General features: G+C 48.9%; 1 protein-coding gene across 4 annotated transcripts in view; it reads right to left on the bottom strand.

Annotated features, from left to right (window-relative positions):
* Dpp6 (dipeptidyl peptidase like 6) overlaps positions 1–19,893 on the bottom strand; it is an 866,060-nt gene that overhangs the window by 434,583 nt on the left and 411,584 nt on the right. Inside the window, exon 1 of one of the 4 annotated variants that reach the window (XM_041640588.1) lies at positions 4,529–4,962. The exons of the other annotated variants lie outside the window; for them this stretch is intronic. Within the exon in view, the coding sequence (XP_041496522.1) occupies positions 4,529–4,585 (57 nt within the window). The 5' untranslated portion in view covers positions 4,586–4,962. Of the gene's footprint in view, positions 1–4,528; positions 4,963–19,893 lie in introns of those variants that run through there. 4 annotated transcript variants of the gene reach the window in all.

Below are 19,893 nucleotides of genomic sequence, written 5' to 3'. Positions count from 1 at the left end.
CTCCAGGGCCTCCCTCTGGAAGCTCGCAGGCTCTACGAGGGTTACCCAGATCCCCCCAGTATATTAGCCACGGGGCCACAGATGATTTGGAATCTACTCAGGGTGGAATTTACTTTCTGTGAGTGTGCTCATGAGAGTCACTGACACCAAAGGCACTTTCTGGATTCTGAATGCCTCCCTCTCCTATCATGACCTCACAGTATGTTGTTCTGACCTTCTTAATACCAAATATGTTTTTCTTGGTTTCCTTCAAACTCTCTTAGCACCCTAATAACACATGAAATGCAGGCACCTCACATTGACTTTCCCTTTAACACGATTACACAAAAAGCTGAACTCTTATGATAATCAAATCCAGGTACTCTTAGCATAGACTCTTGGAGTCCTAAGAAGTGACAAGATTGTTTCCAAGCACACCAGTCAGAGAGGTATCTTGTAGGTGCTCATTCAACCCCCCTGTCTATAGCCTGAACCACATGCCTTCTAACAGTTGCCCCAGCCACTATGTTAACTCTAGGATTCTAACATCAAATTCAAAACATGACTCAATTGAAGTATTATTTGAAATGCTTCAGTAAATGACTCAACTTACCAGTCAAGGCTAGGCTCTGAGGCCCACACTTAGTAGGCTGTCTGGGATTGACAGTGGTCAGTCAACAGAAGCAATAGCAAGTAATGGACACATCACATGACCATTAACAGCAGGCCTCTCAGTCTCCTACATGAGAGTCAACATCCAGCCACGGACCCAAGCACCTATGAGATCTCTGCCACTGTGACTTTGTGACACACAAGGGCTACAGGTTTGTGTGCATGATGAGCATATCTGTGTTTGTGACTATACATCTGTGTATATACATACAGGCGCACACACATCCATGCATCATCTACATCACTAAAATATTATTCCTGCTCAATAGCTGAGCAAATGTTTTATGGCTCATTGGAAAAATCCAAAATGAATCCTTCTGTCTTCTCTTATTGAATAGCATTACTGATTACAGCTTTCCAATTTTAAATCATTTAAAATGAGGATAGCATATGTTAAAATAAATCTGTTCTTTTAAAAATTTAAGTGGAAATATCATTTTAATTTGGTTCTCTGAGGCAGGATTTAGTCTTCCCGTGAGAACTCACTAAATTTGAACCAGACTACCCTCGTCCTTTCTGCTTCCCTCTCTTGGTCTCTCTGTGTGGGAGGAGTGAGTGGAGGTCAGGGTGGATTCAGAAGTCCCCAAAACAGCTCAGTCCTATCTAAGTGGCCTCTGAGGTACTTGAGTAAATATTTCTCACTCACATTAACAAACATGCTATTTCCAGACATTCTGGGGCAGATTATACTGTACTTTAAGAAATTAGAAGCCAGGAAGAAGGCTCAGACGCTGAAGCACTTGCAATGCAAGCTTGACAACATGAATTTGGATCCCAGACTCAAGATAAAGCTAGACACAGTCACGCAAGCACCTGTGATCAAGCACACACTGCGAGGAGACAAGGGGCGGAGGCGAGAGAAGGTCTGGATGCTCATGGGCCATCTATCCCAGCACACATACACAGCAGTGAACAAACAAGGTGGTCCTCTGACCTTCATACCATGGTATGTGCCTACCACCCCACACACATCATGGCATGTAAAGCCCCAAATCCATATACCATAACATGGACATAACACCCACCCTCTGCAAAAAGTACAAACGCAAAAAAAAAAAAACCCACATAGAATCACCCAGTATCTCCAAGGAGAAAGAGCAGTTGGGCTCCGGAAATCCCCTTTCCCTTTTATTCCAGTGACTCTTCACCGTATCCTTTAAAAACTAAAGCTCCAAGCAACTCATTATGCATACTTATCTATTTCACAGTGTTTTTCAGAAGATTGGTACCAATAATTGGGGGAAAATGTAAAATATTTGATTGTATACTTTTTCTCATTTTTAAATCAATTTGTGGTGATTCTCAGCATAGGGAAGTTGTTTCTCCCTTCCCCTACCACGTGAATAGTTCCCAAATTTCAGGGCAGGTGGAAAAGGGTACCAGCCCTTGGCTTATTGAGAAGAAATGGATTCTTCACTATGACCATCCACACATTTAAGCAAGCTATTAGCTGGCCCTAAGGCCTCATATTGCCACCAGTCCCCAAGATTCTGATGACTCCTACAAGGCCAGGTGTTTGTAAGCACAGACAAATAAGCCAACAAAAAACCACCAGCTAAACCACAATCAGGACATCTCTCTAAGGACAATTGCAACAGATTTCTCCCACAACTCCCATGATTCCCCATCTGCCTGTTCCACCAGCAAGAAGAAAAAGAAAGAAAATGAGCAACCGAGTTCTGTAGTCTTCACCATGAACTGTTTTTAGGTTTGTTTGTTTGTTTTGAGAAAGTGTCTAATTTGTAGCCCAGGCAGTTTTTAACTTACAGTGATCCTTCTGCCTCAGCCTCCCAAGTGCTGTGACCACAGGTGTGAGCCACCACACCCAGCTGCATGGAGCTTAAAGAAAATTGTATATAATGAAGATATAAGACACATTTTATCCTATTTTACTGTTTGTGTTGGGCAAGTTAAGATTATTGTCGACAGATTTTAAAGTAGCGTGCATAAGCATGTCGCATGTGAGATTTTGGTATGTGAGTGTGTGTGTGTGTGTGTGTGTGTGTGTGAGAGAGAGAGAGAGAGAGCTGTGTATATGTAAACATGTTTATGTGTACATATATAATTTTAAAATGTAAGACTTTGGCCTCCACCCACTTCGCTTTCCTCCACCCAGTCCTAGACCACTCTTCATGAACTTCATGGGGTCAGCTCTGTGACATTCTTAGAATAAGGAAAAGGCCACCAGAAAAAAGAGGAAAGGACCCACTGACTGCAATACAAGGAAAGTGGAGTACCTCAGTTGACAACAGTGTCCATTTCTTGCGAAAGAACGTGGGTCAAGAAAGGGGGCTTTCTCACGCTCTAAAGGCCTATGGTACATAACCCCCACCCTATTCAACCACTGACATTCCTGTGCATGCCAGGACCAGGTAAAATAAGGGAAAATTGCACAGAATCCAGGAAAGTTCTTTTGCATAAGTTGACTGAACCATGGGCACCTGACACCTGGTTAGAAGCAAAAGCAGCAGTAAGCATTCTCAACCTTATGACCTATGCCCAGAGAAGCCCAGAGAGCAATAATGCCATACCTAGCAAGGAAGGAGACTGAGTTATGAGATGCTAATTTGGGGTAGAAATATTTCTTTAAGAAGCAGACATTGGACAGGGTGCTCATGAGGAGGAGGGCTTGCTTTGCCGATTCTGAACCTATCCAGCTTGGCTGAACATTAATCCTTGCTCAAATGCTCATACCGATCCCTTGCTCAAATTCGTACACTGACTAAGACTTTTCAGACTTCTAGTTTTACAAAATCTTCTCCCTGGGAGTAGCCAAATTGTATGTGAGACCCCTGCATGATGAGATAAGATATTCTCCTTTAAAAAAAATTGAAAAATGAGTTAGGGGAGATGACCTCCAAAGAGAGAGCTCTCACTAAATACAAATTCCAACTGTCCCCAAATAGTTGATAGGACAGTGTTTTCACATATTGTCCCCAAAGACACTGTTGGCTTTCCTGAGTTCTAGAGGGGCTTCCCTCCTTTGCTTTGTTGCTGGGAAAAGTGACCTAAGGACAACCTAGACCCATAAGGGAAACTGTGGATGTTGTCTATTAACCAAGCCAGCACCAACTGCTCTACCGACCTGGTAGAGTCTCCCAGGGTCGGCTTTAGACACCTCCTGATGTGAAGGGAACAACAAGGGACAGGCAGCCCTTCAGACCTTCTGGGAGGGGAGCTGCAGTATCCACAGCAGTCATGCATCCATTCCCCGTGCATGCCAGAAGGGAACCCTCTTGGGGCAGGAACAGCTCCTCTTCCTGGAGGACTCCAAGAAAGCCTAAATGTTCCCACTGCCCTGCAAGTCAGCCAGGCTCACCTGACTCCTGGCACATCCTCGTTATTCTGGGCAGTGTGCTCTCTCTGCCCTCAGGAACACAGCCAGTCCCTGCCTCCACTGACACTCTGAGGAAGCGGGCAGGGCCAGAAGACACGGGAAGGAAGATCCTTCACCAGGTATACCTGCTTTTGACCTGTCTTAGAGCCACAGCAAAGTCCCTTTGCAGGGTCTCAATCAGCCTGACCCAGGGATACTTGCTATGTCCTTTCTCCCCCAATTACAAAGTAGTTGGGAATATTCACAACTAACACAGGTTAAATGAGGCAGCCCCAAAGAGGGAGGCCTTTGTCCAAAGCTTCTTGGGCAAGTCCACCTTGCTTTTCAGTTATTGATAAAGCCACCGGCAGCCTTTAAAATAGAGGGGGTGGGGCAGGGTGTGTTACCCACACATCAACCTGGGGTTAGAGCTACAGACAGCCAATAGACCATTCTCTCTCTCTCTCTCTCTCTCTCTCTCTCTCTCTCTCTCTCTCTCTCACACACACACACACACACACACACACACACACACACACACACGCATCCTAGCAGCCTTACCTGATCCTGTTGCTGTACAGATTTTCCTGAGGCACTGGGCTCCTTGGCGGTGGTCATGGTCTGTGCTGGCACTCACCACCCCAGAGTCAGGAGTAGTCTGATTGTGACTTTGAAGGCACCAGAGTCGCAATGATAGGGTGAGGAGAGCAATTCTAGTCCATACTTCCGAAATCACCAGGTTTTGCGGGGGGCGGTGGGGGAGGGAGCTTGGGAGAGCAGCCTACTTTGCTCTTTAAATGCAAAGAGCAGAGACAGGCTCCAAAGAGGAAGACGCTGCTGCTCAGTGGGGCTTCTCCAATTAGCCACAGCCTCTGCAATCGCCACAGAAACAATAACTGCTTAGCAACCGGCAACTGGCGGCTGGGAGCAGGCAGGGGCCCGAGCGATGCGCGCTGCTTCCCCACCGCCTCCTGGCCGCGGCCGCGCAAAGGCGCATGCTCCGGCTGTGCTCAGCCTGGCTAGGGCTGGGGCGGGGGCCGCGGAGGGGCCGCGGCCGGTGGACGCTACACGCGCGCCCTAGCACTGGCGGCCTTGTCATTGCATCCATCAAGCACCCATCATGAATCCAGGCCACCGCGCGCCCCGTGGCTGAGCCAGTTGTCTGCAGCAGTACTGGCCCCGTGGCTCTCACCTGGGTAGGGGGCTCAAGAGAGATGCACCGTCCTTTCCCTTATCCTTAGCTACAAAATGCAGGTGATTGGGGGTGTTTGGAGCAGCAGGCCTACCTTCTGTTGGCCCTGCAGCTTCTGCAGTGACTGGGATGCTGCTGGCTGGTGTACCCGTGGTCTTTCTTTACAAGTCAGAAAACTTCGGTTTCACCTTTAAAGTGGATGGATCTCAATCCAACAAAAATCAACTACGACCCGAGAAGAACTCAGCCTGTATGTGGCGTCTTTAGAGGCTACAGGCTCCCTGCTGCATCTGACCACCAAAAGAAGACCAGGCAGCCTACAGTGCCCCATGGGCCTCCATCTTAAACCCGCCAGGGCCTCCTGCCAACCTGAACTCTTGCTTCCTGCTTGTTCCTGCAGACTGCACTGCACTGGAATCTCTCTGGGAGTCAGGTTAACCAAGGATTTTCAGGTGGGAATGGCTCCGGAAGCAGCAGAGAAGCTTCAGGTGGGCAATGCCAAGCCTTCACCTCAGCCTTGTCTCTGTGAGCATCTCCTTTGCTCTCGGTCTCTGGTTCTCTTTCCGCTCTCACAGTCCCTGGCTTACAGGTACCCAGCCACTTGCTGGAAAGAGCCTGGGTACCTGATGATGTCACTAATGGCCACTAATTACTTTAGGAATTATGTTCTGGGACCTGGGTAGCATTGATCTGATTTTTGTTGTTAGGTCTCCACTTAGCAGGAGTTTCAGAGACAATGTCCTGGAATCCAGCCCCTCAGGGAGTCCTGTGTAGTAATATGGGGCGGGGGCTGGTACCTCAGCGGTGATAGGCTGGAGGAGTGGGAGGACCTCCTGCAACAGTCCTGAGTCCAGTCATTTTACAAGAACAACAATGGGTCATTGACAGGCAAATTCAAATCCTGGCAGATGCCCACCTGCTCTCCCACAGCCCAGACTCCGCTGCTCTGGGTTTTGAGTTGGCACTGATTCCAGTAACTTTTTCACATGAAAGCCAATAGCTTACACCTTTTGGCCAAAAGGACAAGAAAAAAAGACCATGGCAAACTTGCCACTCAGGAGTCTGTTCTGATTTGCCTGCGTTGAGTCAGGTGCCCCTTCAGCACTGTCTATGGCTAAGACAACATACGAACCCTGTGTAATTTACCATCACAACCCTGTGGACCAGCATGCTTAGATTCTAAGTGATTCTCAATGTTGCTGAAAGGCAGATGCAAAACCACACTGCTAAGGCAGACTCTAGGAAGGGGCTGTGTATAATTGCAGGCTCCTGTCACTATGGAAGGTGCCTGCCACAACCTTGTTGCCTTTCTGGTCCCGGAAGCCGTTGTGGCATGAGGTTCCTACACACACTTCTCCTTAGGCCTAAGTAGCAAGGCAAACAGAGCCTCAGAAAAGAAGACCATGGAGTGGAACAAATGGTCTCTCTTGGCCTGTACCCTGAAAACACTCAACCCCTGAGGACCTTAGTAAGTCAACAAAATCAGCAGCCCCTGCCTCAAACTGCAGTCTCAACACAGCTGTCACTTAGAGTTTTCCCTCTAACCGAAGCTGCCTGGTACAGGTTAAGTCCTGAGTCACCATCTGTTCCATCTAAGGAAGGATTCGTTGCTCCCCTCTGAGGCTGTGAGCTGCTATCCACAGACAAGAGCAGCAGCAGAGCTGAGAGCTCGCTGCTGTCCCCAGGGACCTCAGTCCAATGGGAAGTGGTCCCCAGAGATGCATATAGGAAACTCCTTCAGGCTCTTCCCTTTTCGCGTCTCAGTAATGAGCTCAAAATAGAATGATACGTCGAAATTGAATATGGTCATCATATACAATTTGCTGACATTTGTAAGATGACAGAAAACATTTCAAAGGGATTTCCTGTTGCTGGCCAGCCTTCGCCTCTCACGCCCTCCTCCATCAGCTTTGTCCTCAGGAGCCATTATGTGGAAACGGGCTGGAGTGAGTAGAAGTGAGAGGTCAGCCTGCTTGTTCTACGCACAACTTCTCCATGCAATTCTCTGGCACTGGGTTCCACTAGCTTCTTTGTACACTTGACCTTGGCTGTTTTTGAGGGAGAAGGGGCAGATAGTCCTGCCATATGAGAAGCTGCAGGTGAAGCGATGCAAACGTGGGGTAAATCTTGCATCCCTGGGAGGTCTCTAAAATATTCTCAGAGACACCAATGGTGGTTGACTGCTGGAGGAGAGGGCACAGGGGCTTGCTAATGAACAGACATAATGACTCAGGCTAGCAAGCTGAATACATTCTGAGATCTGTGGTAAAGCACTGAGCCTGGAGTTGACTGCCGTGCTACACAGTTAAAAACCTTTTAGTGGGGTAGATCCCACGAGTGTTCTAGCTACAGTAAGATGAAAAAAGGGGTGTTTTTTGCTGATATTTGACAATTAATCACAACCCCTTTTTTTAGGAGAGATAAGTTCATTGCAGAGAACCTTGGACCAGGTCAAAACTAAGTCATCCCATGGGTAATTACAGGTACCTTCTTCAAGTCTTCCTTTGGAGATGTTAACAGCCAGCAATGAGAGCATGTGTGCCCCACAAGGCAGCACAGCTGTGCAGACCAAAGATGAAAACTTCTCCTGTGTTTGGTGTCAGCAGAGCCAAGGTTCACATCCCTTTCTTTGACATTTTCCCCACCCCATACTCGCTGGGCTTTTTTAGAAACCTTGCCCAAGGGCCTGGGTAGATCAGCTCCAAGTTCTCCAAACAAAAGTTAGCTCCTTTTGGCTGAGACAGCTCCAGCTTGCTAGGTAGCAGACAGTCCAGGGCACCTTACTTAGATGTGGCTCTGGTGTAAGGGGAGGACCAAGATGACGGAACACAAGGCCCTCCAGGAGCACCTTGGAGATCTCAAGCTGATCCCAGCCCTTCCCTGTGGGGGCCAGTGTCTGTGAGGAGGCACCTTTCTATTCTGCAGGGGATGGTTTTCAAAAGAGCCAGTAAACATACATAACAAAGCCCGCACAGCACCCTATCGCCCTATCTGCAGGCTCAGCATGGTGTGCAGGGCAGGCTCTATCAGAATGGTGTGCCATGCCTTGGGTGTGCCGGGCCAGAGACCTCTTATTTCCCACCTCTGTTTTACCAGTGCTCCTCAGATCCCTGAAGCCAGCTTTGCCTAATGGACTTGTGGGATCCTAGTCATCCTCTCCTCCAGAAGTGTGTGAGTGGGCATTGCCACGGACACAGCCACGAACACAGCCGAGGTTTGCTTGTGGACTTGCAGCCCTGGATCCCTCTGCTAATCCCAGCAACATCTCACCTTTTTCATCCCCACACACCTACACCAAGGAGCCAAGCAGCCACAGAGCTTCCCTCAACTAGCAAGTGTGCATTCAGCACGTATCTTAAGCAAACAACAAAAACTCCATTAGCAGGGGGCACAGGAGGCAGAGATGCAGGTGTCTTAGTGATGAGTTATGAAGATTTTAAACATGTAGCTTACTCTCCTTAGTGAACAGTTTCCTGAAAATACAAATGACTCTGGGCAGCAGGTACAACTAACTGATTGTTATTGGGTTCAAGGAAACCAGTAGAAACACACAACACCCTACAGAGACATTAAAAACTAGCAAGAAGGTTGGGGTTCTGGCTAAGCCTCCTGATCCCCATGTGACAACGGTCACTGCTGACACCTCTCTGGAAGAGGTGGCCTCTTGCAGCGGAGCTGCTCCCCGTGCATCTGAAATTACGCTTTGGGTTTGACCTCGAGAATCTAGTTCCTTCAGTGCCAACGCTCTGTCCTGGAAACCACTCCGTCTTCTGATGCCTGGGTGTGAGGATGTCTGGATGGTCTAGACAGAGACAGTATCTAGGCTTGGAGATAAGAGCAGGCGAGAATCACAGGTGAAGAACACAGGAAGCAGCAGCAGGTGGATACAGACCACCCAGGCAGGAAACCCCTGGTAAACCTAGCCTAGGGAAGAGGAGGTCTCCTTGTATAAGAGTGACTCGGAAGCTCAAAGCTCTGTCCCCAAGCTGGTGGGACACCCTTCTCCTGTATCTACTATCCATCTCCTGGCTTGAAAAGCCTGGCAACGATGCTCTCACTGCTGAGGACACAGAACTGAAGGCCAGACCAAGGCTTCACCCTCAATCTCACTGTACGTTAGCACAGCCTGAGGCGCTCCCGCCACCTCCCCTGGTTTTGAGTTTCCTCCTGAGAAGACCAGTCCTAGCAGGCATGCCATGGTTCTGCCTGTCTTCCAGGGTAGACACTCAGAGAAGACCCGAGCAGAATTTCAAGAAGCCAGGGCAGCCTCTTCCCCTTCACAGGCAAGCTTTGACCACCATTGACTTAGATTGAAGGACGCAATCTTCTCTCCTTAAGAGCCTGGCTGGTATGCCTCTTGAGCCAGAAGTGGAACAAGGGCAGGGGGCTGTACTCAGGTGATTTGGGTTTGCCTCGTTCTCAAATTGTTTCTCTATTTTAAGAACAACGAGGAGAACGTCAGCCTGAGGGCTGTCCTTGGCACCCACAGTCTTGCAGATGTGTGCTGTGAATAAGAAACATCCTTGGCTCCTTCTCAGTCAGGAGCAGCACCTCTCTTGGGACAAGGAAGAAAGAAACAGAAAGTGGAAAGAAGGCAGGGGAAAGGTGGTCTTGGCTTAGGCCTTTGATGATTATGGGCTCTGGGCCCCATTCCTCTAAAGCTCAGCTTTTTAAAAGTGAGGAAAAAGTCATACAAAACAAAAGAAAAACAAACAAAAAAACTAAGAACCTCCCAGTGGCCTGCATTTCACTAGCACTTGCCCTGTCCTATTTGAACTTCATAGCAACCTTGAGAAAGAGTTATTTTAATCCTGTTTACAGATAAGATGGAGTACAAAGGGAACAGGTAGTCTGCCAGGGCTTTGCAGATAGAGAAAGAAGGTGTTGTATGTGTGTGCGTGTGTGTGTGTGTGTGTGTGTGTGTGTGTGTGTGTATCTCATCCTGTCTCTATTACCTAGCTTTCCACACTCACACAGGTTATGTGTTTCCCAAATTACTCTCAGCTAGAAACTCTACCCATGAGTCCAACGTTGACCACCAAAGCCCAAAAATGCTCCATTACACAAAAGAACTTTAAAATCTGTGCAACACTTATCCCTGCACCCAGACTTTGGATGGAGCTCTCTGATAATAATGGTGTTGATTCTCACGAGCTTCATCTCAGAATCCTCAGGTTTCGATCCCATGTCCAGTCTGTGCATTTTCCTCTGCCTTCCCTGGCTGTCCCTAAATGAGCTCATGCTTCTTAACACATTTGCATAGCCAGGGCCTGCTGGCCCCAGGCAGGGTGGCACATGACGGCTGTCCTAGGCAGGGTGTCATGAGCTCTTCTTCAGGTGCCTCATGCTGCTGGGTGACCTTGGTGACGGCAGTGCGACAGATTGCCTTTGCTTATGATTTTTAATGGCTCTGACTAAAATTTCTGAAGCTGTTCAGTGAACTCCTGTTTGGTGGCAGCTGTGGAACAAGCCCTCACACTGTTTGGGGGGACACATGTCAGGACTGGTTCAGTTAGCTCTACTGCTGCCCTGGGCTCAATGACATGTCAGAGAGGATGTCCTTAAGAAGCCCCCAGGACCCATCCTGTGGGGCCTCACTCGTGTCTTGGCTTCGCACACCCTCTGTTCTCTGTGACCCCTGGATGATAAACTCCGCTGTCAGGATGATTTGTTGTCCCCAGCGTAAAAGGATTTCCCTAAAGTTTTACTGGAGATGTTTTATTTTTAGCATAAAATGATTTAGAAAGCAGACACAAGCAGATAATTCCCAGAGAAGGAGACCAGTCAACACAATTCTCACGGCCCCCCTTTGCCAAGACACATCTGATTTGGCTTTGGAGGCTGGTGCGAATGGAAGCCGAAAGGATGCTCAAATGAGCTGCTTGAAGTTGGAAGCCCTCGAAAGCAACAGGGATCTAAGACGCTTAGTCTGTCCTCTAGGAAGGTATGGCCTAAGTGAAAGCATTCAACACGACGACCCCCAAGAAGCAGGTCACTCCAGCAAGGGTTCCCACTAGTGCCACACAAAAAGGCTTCCCTCTGCTGAGCTCTTATCCACTCGTTCCTGTCCTGTTTAGATGTCCTATCTGCCCTCAGCCCCAGAGGTTTATACTCCCTCTCTTCCGTGTTTTCCCATCATGCTTTTTGTGTTCCATGCAGCATCACTGCTAGGCTTCTTGGATTCTTGGCATAGTTTTGAATTCCTCTGCACAGGGCCAGGTAGAAAAAGCCGAGTAGACTACTTTCACAAGCACAGGTGAGGCTTGGGGGGAGCGGGGGGACACAGGTGAAGCTGTGGGGAGAAGCAGGACAGACCAAGATGGACAGAATCAGATCTTAACAGTGATGATCTCACACCAGGGGCCGAGGGAGAAAGGTTGTGCATGGAGTGGATGGAAGAGTGAAGAAGAGAGTAGGACTTGCTGCCGAGAGACACAGGGCTGTCCCAAGGTCTGTGGCTACCGCAGTCCCATTTTCTTGGGACTTGAGACTTACAGGAGTCTCTTTGAGTCAGAAAGCAGCGGAAGTGAGCTTTGTTGTATGACGTGCAAAAGACCAAATTAAACCAGCTCTGACCTGTGTTCAGGGGAACATGCAATCCACAGAGTTTCCTTTTCAAATGCAAGTTGATTCCCAATTTAATGTCAGTTGGGAGTGATGAACAGGCCAGGGTCACAGTACAAATCAACATGTTAGGGTTTCCAATGCTTGCTCATCTCAATGGCCTTTCTGTGTAGAATCAGAGGGAATTTGGGGACATTTGTGACTTCAAATAAATGTATCCAGTGAAAATACAGGTTTAGAGTCATCAAAAGAGAGAGGTTATGGTCAGATTTCAGGTTAGTTACCTGCATTATTTCTTTCTCATTTAGTTTCCAAGTTTCTAATGTATACTCATGACATGCTAGCTACCACTGGACATTGAGGGACACATATACAAAAAGTATAGCCTGGCTTTGAAGGACTCTTCTTTTGGTGGGTGTGGTGGTTTGAAAGAAAATGGTCCCAAAGGGAGTAGCACTTTTAGGAGGTATGGCTTTGCTGGAGTGGGTGTGGCCTTGTTGGAGGAAGTGTGTCACTGTGGAGGAAAACTTTGAAGTCTCCTATATGCTCAATCCACACCTAGTATCTCAGACCACTTCTGGTTGCCTATGAGTCAAGATGTAGAAATCTCAGCTCCTTCTCCAGCACCATGTCCGCCTGCATGCTACCATGTCCCCCCATGTTAATAATGGCCTGAGCCTCTGAACTGTAAGCCACCCAGTTAAATGTTTTCCCTTATAAGAACTGCTGTGGTCATGGTGTCTCTTCACAGCAATAAAACCTGAACTAAGACAGTGGGGGATAAATAAGGAAATAAATACAACTAGTCTAGACAGCACCAAGGGAGTTGTAAGCATATGTGTGCCGGTGAATACTCCCAGAGCCACTGAGGGCCCGGAGGAGAAGCAGAGGATTGCTATCAAGTGGAGTGGCCTTGAATATGAAGGCTCTGGGTGGCTCGTGGGGAAAGGCTGGAGCACCAGTGAGGAGATTCTCAAGGGGGTGGAGGGTCAGGCTGGGCTCTGAGGATGAGGGCCAGAGTCTTCTCTGGGGATATTTGAAAGGTATTAGCTATGAAATAGCTTGGGCAAACAGCCATTTGGAAAGGGCTCACAGCAGAGACAGGGAAGTAGTGAGGGGAAGAGATCTCAGTTAGGGAATCTGCAGGAATGGCTCAAGAAAGATGTGAGGAGTACCTGCAGAAAAATAGGAGGGAAGAGGAAAAGGGAGAAGGCCGGACTTCATCAGGGAACCATTGAAAACCATGGCAGCTAGGCAGGGATCTACTGCTTCCTTGGAGACATCTAGCTACAGCAGACCAAAGTCTCTCCAAGGCCCAGAACAAGGTTGGTCGATTCTAGAGACATTAGTCTTTCAGATTTTTCCCCTTTCGTGTGTACCTTCTCCTGTCCCTGCACCAGGCTCACATAGGACAGTCAGTGACCTTGCCACAATTAGACTTCACACAGATGACCACACCTCATCCATCCATCTTTCAAGTTTTCCCCTCTGCCATCGCCCCCAGTGCTGCTCTCTTCACACTCATTGTCTTTCACAGAGTTGCCCCTCAGTCCTCCCATGTTTCAATTCCTAGTCAGCTTGGCTTCAGTAGTCAGCCTGGGCCAGGATTCAGAGAATAGGTTTTGGGGGCCCACATTCATATGGGTTTCTGGGCTAAAGCTGGGGTGCTGAAAGTATAGGCATAGAATTTCAGTCTTGTTCTCTGGGTATATGCACAGAATGTAGCCCTGTCCAGGTCTAACCATAGTTTCTAGGACATACACATGCAGCTAGCGAGATGAGAGTCACTTTCATGTCCCTAGCTCCCATCCCAAACAAGGTACCATGGAGACAGACCTAGCTCCCTTGTTTCCACCCTTTGCCTGTACCTGGTGCATTGTGGGTGCTCTAAGCATCTGAGGCTGTGAAGGCAGGAGAGGCTTAAGCAGGATCAGTGGTTCAGCTGCTGCTGGTCCCCCACCAGACTTAGGGAAGGGCTCTCATAACATGAACCTGCCATGGCGTGGACCCAGCACCTCACACATTTGTCTCTTCATTCTCTGTGGGAAATGGAGATGCTCGAGGCTAAGAAGTAATTTTTCTGCCTTGATGGGTTTCTGCTTTCTCCCTCATATCCTGGCTAGGTTGTTGGCCTGTGTCCCCTTTCATGCCTTTGGTCTACTCCCTGGCCCCTTTCACCTTCTTTCGGCAGAAGCTTTGCTGGTTGTCCAGGAAGTTCCTCTCCTGGACACTCCGTAGGCTCCTCTTTCCTGCATTAGTGACTCTGCAGCCACTTTTATTCTCTGAACTTAAGTGAAGGAGGCAGGACAATGGCTACTTCATCACAAAGCCTTGCAACACCTGCTTTTCAAATGGCTCCAGACTTGTGTGTTTCTGCGTGTAACTCTCTGGTGCTCTGTCTCTGGGAAGCCACATCTTCTGAAATGCCCATGAGGATAGCAACTCAATAGGCACAGGAACATGTGTCTGATTTTTTCCCCACTAAAATATAGCAAGTGTTTACAGCAACGTCTGACACACTGCAGCACTCACTAAATATCAGTGAGATTTGCAGGCCCAGAGAGTTTCTTTCCTGCCATTTGAAAGAGAAAAACTTAGATGGGGGAAACAGCCCTGTATGAACTAAGTGTCCCATGTAGATGACAGCTTTAGCACTTTATGAAGACGGATAGTCAAAGCTGCCTTTGAAAGTGGGCCAGCATAATCCATCTCTCCTGCCCTGAGCAAGAGCTGTTGAAGTTGGTAGGTGCACAGAGAAGTTGTGCTTCTGGACTAAGGCCACACAGCTGGTTGGTGGCAGAACAAAGGTCCTGCATTTTGTCTGGAGCCCTTTGGACATTTCTATCTTCCATCCAATAGGGCTTTGGTGGCAGATATATTTTAATAAGGTCTACCTTCCTACAAATCAGGGAAGAGGATGTCATAGGGTTTCTACGAACCAGTCGCATCTCCATGTTGCAGGCCCAGGGTACAGATCTCTCCACTGTGAGTCTGCCCTTCAAGTCCGAGTCCTCTGCTGCTCACCTCCCTGTCTCTGGGCAATGGGTCATGGGACAGAACAAAAAGTACAGAGAAATAAAAATAAATTCATAAAGAAAGGGCCATGCCTTTCAAGGAAAGAGCAGCCTTGACTTTGTTAGGCCTTGATCAGCAAAAGGAAAGTAAGTCCTGGGAGGCCATGTCCTGGCTCACCATAACTCACTGTAGCCAACAGACATCTCCTTCACTCTTACCCCATTTACCACCCCTGGTCATTTCTCTGTTGGAAAATAGGGAAGGCTTTTCAATGAGGGACACAGTCTCTGGCCCCATTTTCCAAGCCCAGGCTTGAATAAACCATGCCCTCCAACCAATGCCTGTCTCCCTCTTAGTTTTGGTGAAGGCGGTGGGCCATAGGATCTCTAAATTCCAGAAATAGTCACGAGGCAGAAGTCATGCCAGGTACAATGAGGGGTGAAGGAAGAACAGGGCCAGCCAGATTAGTAATTACTCTGCAAGAAACAAACTCTGGGAGGCAGAGGCTTCCGTGTGCTGTGCAGGGCTGAGCTCAGGGAGCTGCATGGACATAGAGGGGAACCAGGCCTTCTTAGCACTGCCTGGTAGACAAGAGACCCCACATCAAGAGGTGTCATAACCATTTGGGCTGCAGAGATGGTTTTCCATGGTTGGTCCTGCCTGGGGAGGTGGTCCTGGCTGGGTTGGTTCTTTTGGATAAGTTATAGAGGTTTTGGCAGATCATCTTTGGAGTAGATCTCCCCAGTGAATAGCTTCTGTCACTGTTGATGTAAATGCCACATGTTCTGCTCACATGAGGAAAAAATTCATACCAAGCCACCTACCTCCTCAAAAGTGGTCACCTATTTGCCAAGAATTCCATCTCAAACAAGAAGGTGCAGAACAAACACTGGAACTGAGAGATGGACGGGAGCCCAGTCAGAGGAAGGACACGTCACGGTGGCATCTGACTCCATGGTGTCCATCTACTCAGACACTGGCAATTGCTGGTCACTGCGCTTGCACAAGTTGTATGACCCTGAAGGCCAGCAGGAGGGGCTTGCCATTTATTGCATTCTCTGTTAAGCAGAAGGAACCTGCAGGGTGGAGAAGAGATCTGCCCTATGTGAGAGGAGGATGAGACCTACATCCTGTAAGGATGCCCGCAAGGGATGTTTCCCCATTTGTCTCCAGAAGATGGAGGATCCGGAAGGTGACAGAGCAGGAGCCAGCCCAAAGTCTCCATAAGCTCCACAAACAGCACAACCAACTGGCGACACACAGGCCACAGGAGATAGTTCTCTTTCAAACCGTCTCAGATCTTCAGGCCACAGAGAAGCTGCATGGCCCAGGAGAGTGATGGCGTCTTCTGCTGTCTGGGCTTGAGGTCATCTGTCCACAAAAATCTGTTATCGGGGATGTTTGCCTTAAAATTCAGGACTTGTCCCTAGCTCCCTGCTGAGGGGAGAATGTGCTCTGTAAACTCTCTGCCTGAGACCACATGGAGAAAGGCCCTGCCTACCTGCCTGTGCGCTGCCGTCTCTGAACAGTCTGCTATGGCCTGCGGCACTCGTACCCATGTCCCCAGGCTCAGTGTCCACCCTGGGCAGGCAAGGGCAGCAGTCCATGAATTAAGCATCACAACATGATGTCTCCCATGACAGCTGTGAGGTTCACAGAGATGATAGAATTGCCTGGGGCTGCTGAGTGAGCTGCAGTCTGACTTTAGACCGGATCGCTCGCTCTCTCTCTCTCTCTCTCTCTCTCTCTCCCTCTCCCTCTCCCCTCCCTCCCTCCCTTCCCCCCACCCCCCTCTCTCTCTCTTTCTGAACCTCCTTTCACATTCCTTAGGATATAAGTTCCTGTATCTGTTCCCTGGTTTGGGAGCAATGCGACCCACTCTTTCTTAATGTGTGGTATACATACACAGTGATTTGGTGTTAAATGTCCTTCACGGGAAATGGAACCTACCTCCAAGAAGCAAGTCATGAGGGGACAGGCCTTGGAGTTTCCAGTCTGGCCCTGCTTCCTGACCCTCTCTGTCTCTTGACCCACAGATGTGTAAGCAAACATTCTCACATTCCCAATGCCACAACTGTGAGCTTCTCCGGACAACAAACCTTCCCTACCTCACTGGGCTGTGCCCTCCAACCATGGAACAAAATGAAAACTTGCAGGGGCTACAGAGATGGCCCGAGGCACTCAGTGTAAAGCACGAGGAACTGAGCTCAGACGCAAGCACCAGTGTAAAATGCCAGGCATGGCTGTGTGTGCCTGTATCCCTAGCAGTGTGGGCAGCAGAGACAGGAGGATCTCTGCACTTGTTGGCACAAGTCTCACTTCAGGTTTAGTGAAAGACTCTGTCTCAAAGAAATGCGGTGGAGATTGGCAGACAGAACACACTATGGCCTCCTCTGGCCTCCACACACAATGGCCTCCTCTGGCCTCCACACACAATGACCTCCTCTGGCCTTCACACACAATGGCCTCCACATACAATGGTCTTCTCATGCACATGATCATACACTCACATCCAAATAAACAAGTTAAAAAAATATTTTCTTTTTTAAATTGTTTCTTGTCAAATATTTGGTCACTGTAATGAGAAAGTAACTACTCCAGTATCCAAAGCTGAGAAATGCCATGCTGCTGAATGCACATTAAACAAACAAAAAAGGAAAACAAAACAAACAACGAAACACAACAAAACAGAAACAAAGCCAGTACTGTGAATTAATCCTATTTTCTTAGAGGTTCACTTCAGTATGACAGGAAAAATAGATGATAAATGGCTTTTGAAAGTCTGAGAGTAAATGAGTTTTCACAAGTAAATTCTCATCTTTTTCATCACCAGGCAGTGAAACAGAGCGAAAACATGACAGAGTTTGCCTTATCTACAACGATCTCCTCACAGACAGTGCTCTCCTCAAGAGTGTTCCCCTCACAGTGTTCCGCCACAGACAGTGCTCCCCTCACAGACAGTGCTCCCCTCACAGACAGTGCTCTCCTTACAGACAGTGATCCCCTCACAGACAGTGCTCCCCTCACAGACAGTGCTCCCCTCACAGACAGTGCTCCCCTCACAGACAGTACTCCCCTCACAGACAGTCCTCTCCTTACAGACAGTGCTGTCCTCACAGACAGTGCTCCCCTTACAGACAGTGCTCCCCTGGCAGACAGTGCTGTCCTCACAGACAGTGCTCCCCTCACAGACAGTGCTCCCCTGGCAGACAGTGTTCTCCTCACAGACAGTGCTCTCCTCACAGACAGTGCTCTCCTCACAGTGCTCCCCTCACAGACAGTGTTCTCCTCACAGACAGTGCTCTCCTCACAGTGCTCCCCTCACAGACAGTGCTCCCCTGGCAGACAGTGTTCTCCTCACAGACAGTGCTCCCCTGGCAGGCAGTGCTCTCCTCACAGACAGTGCTCTCCTCACAGACAGTGCTCCCCTGGCAGACAGTGCTCTCCTCACAGACAGTGCTCCCCTGGCAGACAGTGCTCCCCTCACAGACAGTGATCCCCTGGCAGACAGTGTTCTCCTCCCAGACAGTGCTCCCCTCACAGACAGTGCTCCCCTCACAGACAGTGCTCCCCTGGCAGGCAGTGCTCCCCTGGCAGGCAGTGCTCTCCTCACAGACAGTCCTCTCCTCACAGATAGTGCTTGGCTTCTTCATCTGTCAATCAGAGAAATGCTTCCTGCCATGTCTACCTGTCATACATGACACAATGATTGAATAAGATGGGGATTTGAGACATCTGAACAGCTGAGAGCATCTGATCCTGAATTCTGAAAGACCTACCCTGATGCCTGATACCTGCAAAGGAGGCGGCCGTGATGAGGGCTGAAATAGAGACAGATGTGTGTCATGTAATGTGTGTGCGTTCATGACAGTTCTGCTCCCCACGACCTCGGGGAACATGGGACTACCAGGACTCAGTCTACAGCACTTGGCCACACACGCTTTGCTTTGGTGAGGTCAGCAGAACTGGCCTCTGTGCTCAACCCACTGTATGAGATTAGTACCCAGTGCCTGTATCATAAGGACAGCCTGTGATTTCTACACTTATTACTATTGAGAAGAGGAGCTCTGCCTGGAGTGAGATTGTCCAAAATGGCAAAAGCGCTGCCTCCCACACCGCTTAGTCCATGCTTCCTGGTGATTGTGGAATGAAGATGACCATGATGGCTGTGGGCCAATCTTGCGAGCAAGTGCTGTCTTCCAGGCCTCCCAACACTTACTTAGGTATCAAATCCTTTACTGTGTGTGTGTGTGTGTGTGTGTGTGCGCGCGCGCGCATGCGCGCACGCACGCATCTGTGCATGAGCATGTGTATATGAGTGTAGTGAGTGTATGAATGTGTGTGGTGTGTGAGTGTGTGCACGTGTGTGTAGTGTGCACGGTGTGTGCATGCATGTGCATGCATATGGAGACTGCAGGTTAATCTGCTGTGTCATTCCTTAAGCACCACCCACTCTCTGGGAGCATGCTGATTGGGCCAGGCGGGCTAAACAGCAAGCTATAGGAATCCTCCTGTCTCTGCCTTCCCAGCGCTGCAATTACAAGTGTGAGCCATCACACATTGCCTCTGTATGTAGGTTCTGGGATTTCAACCTAAGGCCTCTTGCTTGCAAGGCAGGTGATTTATTGCCTGGGCCCCCTCACCCATGTCATTCTTAAAATAACCCTGTAAGGAGGTGAAAATGACTTATTTCAGTGATTGGCAAACTGAGGCCAAGAGCCTTAGCGAGTCAGGCAGAGCCGAAGAGGCACTGACACCAGTACAGAGACTGCTGCCTCTGGACCTGACTGGCTATTCCACAGCTGGATGGGAACCAGAGGCAGAATGTCAGGTATCCAGTGTCTGCAGAAAAATGCACCCATTACCTCTGAGTCCAGAGAGGGAAGCCAGGCGCGTTCTGAACCAGGACCGATCTGATACCTAACCTGAACATCACAGGAACTCTAGCATTTGGGTGCGACCCTCTCTTCGTTAATCTCCCAGTTCAACCAGACATTTACACCAACTTCTAATTCCCCTGGAGAACCACTTTGTATTGACCAACCCAGGCCCTCCTGAGAAGTTTCTGTTCAGTTTCCCTTCTCAGGGAAAGGCCAGGGCAAGCACTTTCCTTCGGGTTTCTGATCTGCTCTTACAAATTCCTCTGCAACAGAGG

The sequence above is a fragment of the Microtus oregoni genome, unplaced genomic scaffold, assembly GCF_018167655.1.
Source record: "Microtus oregoni isolate MIOR12 unplaced genomic scaffold, Mior012 000064F_ref0000363, whole genome shotgun sequence".
Lineage (NCBI taxonomy): Eukaryota > Metazoa > Chordata > Mammalia > Rodentia > Cricetidae > Microtus > Microtus oregoni.
The sequence above is the reverse complement of the archived record's forward strand: the minus strand, read 5'-3'. Positions and strand labels throughout refer to the sequence as shown.